The sequence below is a fragment of the Urocampus carinirostris genome, chromosome 6 (genome assembly GCF_059441175.1).
Source record: "Urocampus carinirostris isolate Australia breed hairy pipefish chromosome 6, RoL_Ucar_1.0, whole genome shotgun sequence".
In the NCBI taxonomy this organism is placed as follows: domain Eukaryota; kingdom Metazoa; phylum Chordata; class Actinopteri; order Syngnathiformes; family Syngnathidae; genus Urocampus; species Urocampus carinirostris.
This window is the reverse complement of record NC_142354.1, coordinates 32,917,272-32,930,013: the sequence shown is the minus strand read 5'-3', so window position 1 is coordinate 32,930,013 and position 12,742 is coordinate 32,917,272. Positions and strand designations below refer to the sequence as shown.

Sequence of the window (12,742 nt, the reverse complement as noted above, 5' to 3'; positions counted from 1 at the left end):
AGTCTAAAAATAGTAATTGTTTTGTTAACCTTGTCTAATATCGTCCAAATTTACACTAAAAAGTAGTCGTGTAAAGACGTTTTCAAACGCCTTGAAAATACTTTTTTAAAAAGTTATTTTTCTCCAAATAAACATGCCTTTTAGAGGAATCGTTGGCATATTTTAATTCTATTTTACATCACTTTTTGATGGAGACGAATGTTAAACCAATTTTACATCTGTTGCAGTGATCTGCGCTGTGGTTTGTGTCTGGTGAGGCAGTCAGATTCACAAATAAATGAACCTCATTTCATCGATCCGACGCCCGTCGATCCGCCTGGCCCGATGCCTGTCGAGCTGGCAGACAAAGAATATAATTTGATTGTCACAGCAAGAAACTAATATATAAACTGTAGAATAGAAATAAAAAGCTTTATTGTCTTACTTTAGCTTATAAGGGAAATCTGTTCCGTGCTCATTTCAAGGAAAGCATCAATAAAGCAGTCCTCTATTTCTAACAAAAATCCGCGCAACGAGAAAAAAATTACTGAATGGCTTCACTTGCTGTCAGCTTGCTAATATTATCACTAAGTCCACTTAGGGCATAGGTCTGCACCAAATCAGAATCTTTGGCTCATTATCACCCTCTACCATGAGGCAAGAGAATTGCGTGCCTCACTCTGCATATGAAGACACTCACAATACGTTATATACTCATTTTATTATTAATAATCATTAAGTGAAAATTTAGAGATTTTACAAAAGAAAAATCCAAAATGTGAATTTTAATGGCAAAAAACGCTAACACTGAATAAATATTACTGTTTAATATATTTGTAATTTTATATTTCCACCATGACAGGTTGAAAAAAACTTCAACCGCAAGACATTGCAAATTCCCAGCTCTCTTGTTGATCATGCCACCATATGGCGTCTCTGCTTGCGCGCTGATGAATATTTCCTACAACGTTTCTTGTCTTGTACTCAGGTGTCGAGGGGCTAGTTGATCACGGCCCATTTGTGCAGATTTATCTGTTTAATAAGTTGACTACAGTGCGGCGCACTGTCCTCTGGGCCACGTAATGGCCGTCTCCAGTCGTCACTAAAGACTCCGATGCTGATTCTAAATGGCCCGCCGTCCAGCCTCCACCCCGTCCCTCGCTCCCATTATCATTCTGCGGGTCTCCTGAGATCTCGCTGTACGGTGTATAAAAGACAGCAGGGCCGGGTTGGTGACTTTCATCCTCCACTGACTTCCTTTGAGTCCTCCATAGCTTTTGGAAAGTCTCCTTCTTCATCCATTGGCTGGCTAACATGGACACAGGTGCAGCGGTTAGCATTTTGGTGGTGCTTGTGGCGTTAGCGGGCGTTACCCATGGGCTACATGTGGTAGGCGCTACAGAAGATCGCGGAGATGCAAAAGCGGGCAGCTCCGAGGACAACCTGGGCAACGGCTTGCTAGAAATGGTGAGATGGCCGATCAGAAACTTTTGTGACATGTCTCATCATTAAGATTTGATGTGAAAAGTCAGACTCATGACATAATTATGTAATGATTCATTCAATCAGAACAGGGGTCGTCAATTCCAGTAGTGCTGCATCTAACGATTATTTTAATAACAGAAGAATTGGTCGATAATTTTTTGGGGGGATTAATCGATACATCGGATTGAAATATCAGTAAGAGCTAGGGTTGCAACCAACTGAGAACATTTTCTTAGCCTCAATAATCTGAACCTATTTAATATTTATATTCTTTTTAATTAAAGATGAAGACAAAAACGTACGAACGGGCTTGTACCGTTACCAGATTTTTTTTTTATCAGGCTACAGCTAATTTCCGATTTCAAGTCATCGGTTCTTGTTATGGTTCAATATCAGTATCAGCCAATGTCATTTTACCATTATCAATTAGGAAATATAATTTTAATATGAAATATCATGATATTTGAAGGAAATATCTGCACTGGGAAGCATGTCTAAAACTGTCCTCTGTTGGTGTTGGTACTTGGTATCAATATCAGTGTTTATTCACAAGGTGACTGCCCATACTCGTATCAGTTTTGTACGATCAGAAAAATGTTACTGTATAATTTTCTTGAAAAAATTCTCTCAATGTGATAGTCAGAATAATTAATTATTGTGTGGTTGACCACATGCAAAATATGTGCAAGGCAGAAGAGACAATTTCAAAGCATCTTCTTCAAGCTGGAGATCAACTCTTACTGATAAAATGTTCCGCACGCCCTTATATATTTTTCTTTTTTCACCAGGAGAGTGTCAAAGCGGAGGGCGGCTTGGACGATCGTCTTCTTACGGCACTGCTCCGTGCTCTTCTTCTGGGATCGCAAAGAGAAGCCAGAAATTCTGTGCTTCATCAGCCGCAGAGGTTGGTGCAAATCACATTTTACTCTCTAGCATACATTCTTTCATCAGAATAAAAACACAATTCCCTCATAAAGTCCTTTTCAGGGTTTTAAGAAAAACACTAGATACGTCTATATGCGGTATCGTATTTTCTGCACATTAAGGCACATGGAATTACTACAAGGCGAATTAAAACTACAGTTATAGATGAGTGATCAGTTGAAAAATGTCGCTGACCAAAATTGCAAAACACTATACACAATGAGAATTGAACCTGGGTTGCGGTGGCCAAAGTGCTCCAACCTAACCATTAGACCACCAAGGATATAGATGATATCTGAAAAGGCTTTTGATTTGTTCTCATCATCCCTCTATTTTTACTCATAGTGGCAGAGAGGAATGTTAGAAAATGGATAAAACAGAAAGTGATCCTGGAATTTTTAAATAGATGCAAAAAAAGTAAGACAAGGAAAAAAACTCTTTGGTGAAGCTAATGATGAATCGGACTTTGGTGACATTTGTCTCTGGTACCATGAAAACAAATTGTCTAATAACGAGATAAAGGCTCTCTCTCTCACTGCACTGCTGCGACCTGAGTTTGATTGGATACAACATTTTCAATCATTACACAAACACTGTAGTATACCGGCACAGGAATAAAAGCATTTGCACTTCCATCTTTTTTGATTGTATTTTTTTGGTACACCACACTTTATAAAGTGCAGTTCCAAATTTATGTCCAATTTGGGGATTTTAGTTGCACTCTAAAGTCTGGAAAATACAGTACATTTTCAGGCGAATGCTTATTCCGAACAAAATCCTTGTGTTTGATTGTTTGGCTGATTAATCATGAATTAATATAAGGAATAAAAAGTAAATTATGTTTTGGACCGTTAACATTTACAGTAAAAACGATCCGTCACAATTGTGTTTTTCAACCTGTTTTCCGGGGTACACCAGTGTACCGTGAGACCTTTTATAGCATTCTGCAGGGCTGGGTGGAGGTGGAGCTAGATCTGCAACTTGGGGTTCCTCCTGTAACACCTACTTATGGACAGAATTGCAAAAAGCATGCCATTGTATCTCTCCTTTCTTCTAGTGATCAGCCAAGTTACTAACATACAACCAATATCTGTAGGAGGAAGCAGATTACATTTTGTTTTCTATAAACATTAATTATTTGCTCATGATCTAGTACAGCGGCACGGCGGCTGAGTGATTAGTGCTTCCGCCGCACAGTTCCGAGGTCATGAGATCAAATCCAGCTACCTGCGCAGAGTTTTTAGGTTCTCTCTGTGCTTACATGGGTTTTGTTCCACTTTCCAAAAATATGCATGTTAGGTTAATTGGCCGGTCCAAATTGTCCCTAGGTGTCAATGAGTGAGTGAGTTGTCTGTCTGTGTGCCCTGCGACTGGCTGGCAACCAATTTAGGGTGTCCCCTGCCCACTGCCTGAAGATAGCTGGGATGGGCTCCAGCACCCCTGCACCCTTCTGATGATAAGCGGTGCAGATAATGGATAGATTGGGTGGATTTAGTACAGGGAAATATATTTAACCACTCCCTGTATTTTGTTTGATGAAGCAACTTACCATTTTCCTTTCCAGAACTCATAGATAGATAGATAGATACTTTATTCATCCCCGCAGGGAAATTCACATTTCCAGCAGCATCCCTTCGCTGAGAACAATACAATAATAAAGCAAAAGGAATACAATATACAAATACCCAATGTGACGTGCTAATACCCACTGTAGCGTGTTGTCTAGAGTATTTAAATAGTGCTACATAAAATACACACTGCAATAAAAGTACGGTAATATGCAATGTAGGGGGTGTGGTTTAGTGTGGGCCTTTACTCCGCCGGGTGGAGTTAAAGAGCCTCATGGCATGGTCACAAAACGGCACAAATACAATGAAAACACTACAATGAAAAAATATAACAAAAAAATATACATAACAAACTCTGCTGGATCAAGTGTCTGATGACAGGGAGTGCATGCATTAACTGGGATGAACAGGTGGTGAGCGGTCTCTAGTGTTGGCCTCTGGGACTGCCTGTAACTTGCATTTTCCTTTCTATACGTGGAGTGAAATTTTTCTATCAAATAGATCTCGTATATCAAAATTCTTGCGTCTGGAGGGGCTCGTATATAGAGGTATAACTGTATATATGGTACATAATGACAACCCAATGATGAAGCAAACACATTTGTTTCCACATATAACCAGCCACTAAAAAAAAAAAATCTTTTAATAAAAATCTTAAAGTCACTAAATCTCCCGTATGACCTTCTCCCACCCGACAGGTTTGGGCGCTCGTCTCGAGGGCCGCTGGTGTTGGACGATCAAATCAACTCGCCTGACTGGGAGGAGGGGCCCGGCCAGATCTGGAGCCTGGCGGTGCCTCAGAGGTTTGGCAAGAAACGATAAACTTCTTCAAAGAGAGGGGAGCCACTGTGGGGCCCAGCTGGCCCGGCCCACGTAAAACTGAAATGAAAGCGCTCTTGTTTTATTCTTGAAAAAAGCTTTTTAATTTTCATTTTATTGTCATCACAATTATACCAAATGGACACAATACCTTGTGAATAACAGACAAAAAGCTGAACTTGTTATTTTGTAAAATATCCAAATAATAATAAAGGCTTTCAACTTGGAGGAGTGTAATTCCTAAATTTGCTCATTTAATGCCCATTTCATTGCTACCGAATTGTGGAAATGTGCATTATTTGACCACTAGATGTCACTGTATTGTGTGCAAAAAAGAAAGACCACTGCAAAGCACGAGGAAGAATTCAAAATACGGAGGATCAAAGTGACTGATCTACCATTTATTTTCATTTTTCCCCCTAGCCTTTCGCAAGGTTTTTGTCTTTTTTAGGGGTACGCGTAGCAGCAAAAATAAAACATCAACCTCATGAAATAAACATTTTTATACAATAATAAATATTGTATTTTTCAGATAAACAGAAACAATTGTAATGTAGGAATATAAACTTGTTCTACTGGCCGGTATATTTTGCTCATTTTAAGTATTAGTTTTGCTATTTTTTCTTGAAAAAAAAGGTAAAAAATAGCAAAACTTAAAAGAAAAAAAACGGTTTGAATTTAGTAAAATCCAAAATGACAGTAAAATTATTATCCCCAAAAATAACCTGTATTTTCTCCAGCGCCACAGTGACCAAAATTGATAAAAACTTTATACATACTTTCAATTTAGCCAGCATTATAATTTAAAGGGACATTGCGTACTATTTGACCTCTGGCGGCTGTATTGTGTCGTGCAACTGAAAATGAGTGCTACTAAGACCAAGGAAGGATATTTCTCTTTTTTTTTGCCAAGCCTTTCATAAGGATTTTGTTTGTTGGGGGGGTACCCATAAGCCCGGCACACACCTGGCGCCATCTGGCACAAAAAAAAGATGTCTTCACTTACATTTAATCACTTGTAGTGTTTATATAAAAGAAGCAAAACAAAAATGTAACTTATATCCACTTGGGGAAACTCATGGGAAGTGAGAAACACTAATTTAAATGATTGTTGTTAGGATTTACGTCTTTCTTCTTTTTTATTTATATTTTCTTAAAAAAATGTTTACCTGAATATGGGAACTTCACAGTTAGATTTCAAGAATATTCTTGAAACTTATTTAAACTTCTGCAAATACACCCGGGTGGTATTTTTTTCAGTTGGTATTTTTCATGTTGCCTTAAACACCGTGTTTGTGGCTTTTATTTTAGGTAAAATAACATTAGGGTGGGCTTCCACAATGTTCTCAGGTTGATTAATGATAGTCAGTAAATACAGCTACAGTGGGTGCTTTGTGAGTGCCGCCTGGCTTTGGCGACAACCAGTGGACATATTTAAAACCACAGGTCAATGCGGCTTATTATTCCCTTGTGCTTCTCTCAGCATTGTTATATGGGCCATATAAATATGGGAATCACTTTGACACAGGTACCCCTCTTTGATACGGTTCCTACGTTGTCTAACGTTGCATTTAAAGTACATTTAGGTCAGCTGGTCACGGTGGGATGATGAGGACGATGCCTCCTCCATGGTACACTATCAAGAGAGAGAGAATGAGAGAGAATGTTTTTATGATGCTCACTCTCCCTGCCGCAGAGCTCCAAGAACACCAATACACAAGCAGGGAGCTGTAGAAAAAGGGCGGTTCCTCCCGCCAGCTCGGCCAATGAAATCAAAGGAGAGTCTTCTCCATGCAAGAGTGCCCTTGTCGTCTCAGCATTGAGATCCAGAAAGGAGGCAAGGGAGGACAGGCTCACAAGTAGGTCACATTGGCAAGAGCCGAAAAGATGCCAACTAAAGAGTGAAGGACGCAAAAGTGCACTTTTGGCCCAAACATCAGGAAACTGTGACACCGGAATTGGTTTTGATTGTTTTTGATTCTGATTTGTTGCACTTCTCTTGACTTTGTTTGCCAACATCCTCACTTGGCAAAATCCTCCATCTTCTTCCTGCTTGCGCTCCTGAAGGATTGCTGACACATAGCCGCCATGGAAACGGGCAGCCCCAGGAAAATACAGTTCACTGTGCCGCTCCTGGAACCGCACCTGGACCCCGAAGCAGCTGAACAGGTAAGCGCAGTTATGTTTGGGAGGGGGGAAAAGTTTGGAGAAGATAAAGGGAAATTTTCCAGGAAGAAAAATATATACAGGTAGTTCATCCAAGCGAAAAACGAAATATATTATTTGCTGAAAAACATACATTTTTGACTACATTTCTATATTGTTTTAATTTTTTTTTAAATATTTTCTCATTAGAGGGACACAGTGTAATATTTAGCACCTCCTAGTGGAGGAAAACTCTCCATTATTTTAAAAAAATATATTGATTCAAATGGACAGTGTGTGGAAAACAACAAGCCATGGGACAAGTGCACAGGGTTGGGTAGGGTTACTTTAACTTGATTACTTTCCATTACTTTTGGATTACTCCAATACCAAATATGCTAATAAAAGACAAAGGAAACTGAATATGAATAAAATTATGACTCACAACACGTGGTAAGCTTTCTCTCCTGGCTTTGATCTCTTTGATCTCCGGCAAAACTAACATAAAATGCGACAGAAACAAAATGAAAATAAATCCAAACAGCTTGCCGACATCATTTTTGCCGTTCCATGTATTCCGTTACTCCCCAAGCCTGCACAAAATTTAGTAAATTTATTCATATTTAGTTTCTTTTGTCTTCTTTTAGCATATTTGGTATTGGAGTAATCCAAAAGTAATTGAAAGTAATCTAGTTAAAGTAACCCTACCCAACCCTGCAAGTGCATAAGGCTTTTTCCCTCCGGCCCACAAACATAAAATAATAAGTACATAGTTATAACATTCATAAAATGGTTAAAAATACTACTGATGAAAATATGGTAATTTGGTGCCAATCTTATACCAAGTGTCCCCAACATTTAAACAGACATATACATATATATATATTTTTTTAATTGATAGACGAAATCGTTCAACGGGCTTTTGTACATGGTTTTTCTCCCCATTGCAAAGAAAAAAATAAAATAAAACCTTGTGATATTTGATATTCTCAACTATACAATATACTCAATATTAATATGGAAGCACCCCCCCCCTAAAACATACAAGCCTCTAATGTACCTAAAGACAAAAAACTATGAACAAACCAACAAATACTGTATATACATTGCTACTAAACTAAACATTACAGTATGCCACTGCTTCTCATGTCTAATTCAGCAAGTAAAATTCAAGGTTTCAGTATCCAGCCTTGGACCTTTATATGAAGGTGTAGAGTGGTGGAAGGTGACAGACATCTACATATTTATTTGTTTTCTATTTTATTCATTATTTTATTTATTTATCAATGGCTGGCAACCAGTTCAGGGTGTCCCCTGCCCACTGCCCGATGACTGCTGGGATGGGCTCCAGCACCCCCCGCGACCCTACTGAGGATAAGCGGTGCGGCTAATGAGATGAGATGAGATGAGATATTTATCAAATAAAAAAACAACAATATCTACTGCATTTCTAAATGTCATACTTTCAAATTTAAAAAAGGGCATAATGTATCTAAATATATGTATGCACTTGTAGATGTCTGCATGTTTGTTGATTAATTCATTCATGCATATTGTCACTGGTTTTCTAAAAAACTATCTCAATTTTTGGTCTTTTTTATTTTTGCTTGAATGGAATTTGCGTAATATTTAAAGATTTGCCAATAAATACAGATATTATCTATTTCCTTCATATCACGGTTGCCCATTGTCCTCACTTGGGCCCGCTCGTTTGGCGCCAGCTCCTGCTCGTTGCCTGATTGGCTTCCCTCCTATTTAAACTCAGTGCTCTCATTTACTCCTTGTCAGTCCATCAACGAACCTCTGCACTTGCAAGACTTGTATTTTGACTCTGTCCGGTATCCTGCTCGCGTATCCGGTATCGATCCCGCCTGTCTTGTCCTGTCCTGTATCTTGCTCAAGTCTGCATTATCCGGTATCGATCCTGTCTGTCTCGTCCTGTCCGGTATCTTTCTCCAATATCCGGTATGGATCCCGCCTGTCTCATCCTGTCTGGTATCGATCCCGTCTGTCTCGTCCTCTCCAGTATCTTGCCCCAGTATCCGGTATCGATCCTGTCTGTCCGGTATCTTGCTCGTGTATCCGGTATCGGCTCTGTCTGTCCTGCCTTGTCCGGTATCTTGCTCCAGTATCCGGCATCGATCCCGTCCTGTCCAGTATCTTGCTCTAGTATCCTGCATTGATCCTGACTGTCCGGTATCTTGCTCGTTTATGGATCCCGTCTGTTCCGTCCTGTCCGGTATCTGCTTGTGTATCCAGTATCTGGTATCCGTCTGTCCTGTCCGGTTTCGCTCTCATCTGCCTATGGCTTCCTGTTTTCCCGCGCCTGACTCCTCTGTCTCACTTCTTCCGACCAGCGATCGCCAAATCACTGGCGTTTGTGTTCACGCGCCCTATTTCCGTAAAATAAAGCTTGTGTGAAAACGTTACGCGTCTGGGTCCTTGCTGTTCGGATTCTGACACTTCATGTGTCGCTGAGGTATCGAATTCCAGACTGTACTAGTAGATACAAAAGATAAAATGCATTTTGCCTCCAAGCCTTTTGGCATGTTTTTCAAAACTCAAAATCTTGCCCACCCCTGATTTAGCGCCTCCTTGTGGTAAAGAAGCTTCATTTAAAGAAACATAAACAATATTCCTTGAAATAGTTAACAAATATACATGAACTATCACATGAACAGGTATTTTTAAAGAATACATGTCAGTCAAAAAATGTGCATTTATTCTACACAACATAAACTAACATTTGTCCGCCAACTGGCTACAACGGGTACTGGAAAAAAAAAGAGAAGGAAAGTGGTTCTATTGGTTACTTTGAGTGTCCGCGGTTTGTATTGTCCTTTGTACTTTTTAGCTCTCGTTTTTGGCTGCGGAACACAATACAGCCACATCCAGTGACCAAATAATCCACACTGTGCCTTTAAAATAAGCAAAACAAATTAACTATCTTGTACACTTTCATTATTACTAGAAATTATTTAAAAAAAAACGTAATTTAGTTTCTAGAAAAGAAATTACCACCCTGAACTCCTATCCACAATGTTCTTGAGCATAATGTATACATGCAATTATCATGTACTACTACTGTAGATATACACATATTTGTTATATATAATTAATATATTGTTTTGAGATATTATTATTACTTTTTTTTGCACATTTTTATCTTATTTAAAGCTGAAAGGAAAAGCCCTTGTTATGTTACTTTCTCATGACTCTAAAGTTCATTCATTCATTCATTCATTCATTTATTCATTCATTCATTCATTTCCCATGAGAAAGTACTTCTATAAGGAGAGATATTGCGAAACCTGTTTGAAAGAAGAGTATACGACCAGATGTTGCTGTGTGGTGCAGTGCAACTGGAAACGAGTGCTAAAAAGCACATGGAGAAATACAAACTACAGAGACTCAAAATGTCCAAACCTCACTATTTTACTTCATTTTTTTCACCCCAGCTTTTTTGAGGTTTTTGGGTCCTGTTAGTGGCAAGATGATGGGCGATTATTTCAGCTCCCTTTTGGTGGGGCTCATGTCACTCATGCTAATTTCTCGACCTATAAGTATTTTGAAAAATGCATGTTTCTCCCACTAGGATGTTCTAAATAATACACACTGTTCCTTTAAAGCTTTTTGTGGGTGTTTCAATTTTAAAGTCACCATACTCCAACAGTCACCTCAACCTCAAATGAACCTTTTTGCTGGAACTAAGAAAACCAATTTTGGCTCAGCTCCCTTCGTCCCTCGACATCCATTCAGATTATTTGTGTATTTTCCAATTCAATATATGAAACCAGAAACAATCGCTGCTTATTTATGTGCCCAAAGCAGCCAATTAAGTGTCTGCATGTCCTCCAACAGTGTGAGCAAAATAAAGTGTCTACTACAGTGGTGTCCAACTCATTTGAGCTTAGGGGCCACACGGTAGTAAAAGCAGTCTCTCGGGGGCCGGACAAGTAAATGAATGGCGTAAAAATTGTGCCTGAGCTGTCAGGCTGGGGATATTTGGGAGGCTTGCATTTAAATTATGATTATGATTCAGGGATGTAAGATTTGATTATAAAATAATTACTCAGGTTTTTTTCCCTCAGTATTTATTCCCCCTCACAAAGATTTAATCTCTTGAAGTGTTTATCAAGTGTGCATTTGAAAAAAGAGCATTCAGATTCATTTCCACAATTTCATTACTACGATTTAATGAACTCAGGGAAACTCTTGCAAACTGTAGTGACAAAATCACAAATTTAATTAGAAATATTTTAAATGATTGATTCACTAATTGAAAAGTCTTTTTCTGCTTTCTATTTATTTTTCTAATAAAAATGTTACCTGAATGTTGGAACTTTGCTGTCATATTTCATACTCTATATATTATACGTCACGGTTGCCATGGCGCCCAATTGGCCCCGCCTGTGGGGCGCCAGCTGCGGCTCGTTGACAGATTGGCTTTCCGTCTATTTAAGCTCAGTGCTCTCACATTTCCTTTTTCAGTCCATCAACGAACCTCGGCCCCGCAAGACGCGGGTTTTGACTCGGTCCTGTTACCTGTTGGCATTTCCTGTCCGGTATTGTTTCCGTTATTTTTTGTCCTGTTCAATATCGGTTTTCAGTTTCATTCCCGTCTATTTTTGTCCTGTTTATTATTCTCTCCAGTTTTCGTTCCCGTCTAGTTTGTCCTGTTTTATTTCAATATCCTGTTTCATTAGCAATCCTGTCCGTCCGGTCCTGTCCGGTATCGACCCCATCTGTCCAATATCTACTCGGGCAATTGGTATTGATCTCGTCGGCCTCCGGCTTCCTATCATTTCACGCCAGACTGCTGCCTAACGTGCATGACTCCCCTTTTCCCGTAAAATAAAAGGCTTGTGTGAGAAATGTCACGTGTCTGGGTCGTGATCCTGTTCTGGTTCACGACATTGACGAAAGGAGCTAAAGCTTCTTTGAAACTTTTGAATGACACCCAGGTGCTGATTTAAAAAAAAAAAAATAATCCAGATGCTAACCAATAATTTCTAATCACTGGGGATAAAAACGTAGTTAAGTAGCAAATATTGCGGTTAAGAGAGACATTATCGCGCAACAAGTGAGACCAAACCTTGACTTCTGTTTTAAGTAAAATAACATCTGTCTGTGTGTTTCCACAATATTCTCGGGTTGATAAATCATAGTCAGCAAATATTGCTCCAGTGGGCGGTCTGCTTTGCCAGCAGCGTTGACGGCATCTATTGGACATATTCGAAACTGCAGGTCATTGCCTGAAGTGATGCAGCATTTTTCTCTTGTGCTCATCAATTCCTGCAGGCTGGGTTAAATCTATTAGTGGGCCTGATCTGGCCCAATTCCTAACCCAAAAACACACGGAAACCAGGAACAGCTGAAAGTTTCCTTTGTATTTCAGGACGCTTTCATTATGCAGGTAAAGGACGACTCACAATGAGTGCGGGTTAGGCAGGAGTGCTCCAGCACAGCGCTTGGATTCCTTCTTATTCTTCTCATTTGATGATTCTTCCATGAACAAGACGCCCCATCTATATTGAATGAACCTTGTGTATAAATAGCTGAGATTTATGAGTGTGTGAGTGTCTCTCGTCCTCTGCTTCTGATGTGTGTCCGCTCTTGTCGTTCCAGCATGACTCAAACTCTCATTGATACTGTACACTTTACAGAGAGAGAAACCAGAGTATGGCCAAAAAACCTTTTTAGTGCGCACTTGTTTAAAAGCCTCAATCAGACTGAAACTCGGTTGAGTCTTTATACAAGAATTTGGCATTAACACCTTTGGTTGCGGAATGCCAAAGTGTCATCTTACTCTGCGTCAGTTC

At 39.4% G+C, this 12,742-nt stretch overlaps 2 protein-coding genes across 3 annotated transcripts in view; both read left to right on the top strand.

Annotated features, from left to right (window-relative positions):
• Nucleotides 1–740: 740 nt before the first annotated feature.
• Nucleotides 741–5,001, top strand: npffl (neuropeptide FF-amide peptide precursor like). Its single transcript, XM_088337231.1, has 3 exons — nucleotides 741–1,446; nucleotides 2,253–2,368; nucleotides 4,655–5,001. Exons 1-3 carry the CDS (start codon nucleotides 1,294–1,296, stop codon nucleotides 4,776–4,778), a joined length of 393 nt encoding a protein of 130 aa, XP_088193357.1. The 5' UTR covers nucleotides 741–1,293; the 3' UTR covers nucleotides 4,779–5,001.
• A 1,607-nt stretch (nucleotides 5,002–6,608) lies between these two features.
• Nucleotides 6,609–12,742, top strand: part of LOC148364621 (protein phosphatase 1 regulatory subunit 1A-like) — a 39,982-nt gene continuing 33,848 nt past the window's right edge. For both annotated transcript variants that reach the window (XM_088338781.1, XM_088338780.1), the window contains exon 1: nucleotides 6,609–6,944. In XM_088338781.1, the coding sequence (XP_088194907.1) occupies nucleotides 6,864–6,944 (81 nt within the window). In that variant the 5' untranslated portion in view covers nucleotides 6,609–6,863. The remainder of the gene's footprint in view (nucleotides 6,945–12,742) is intronic.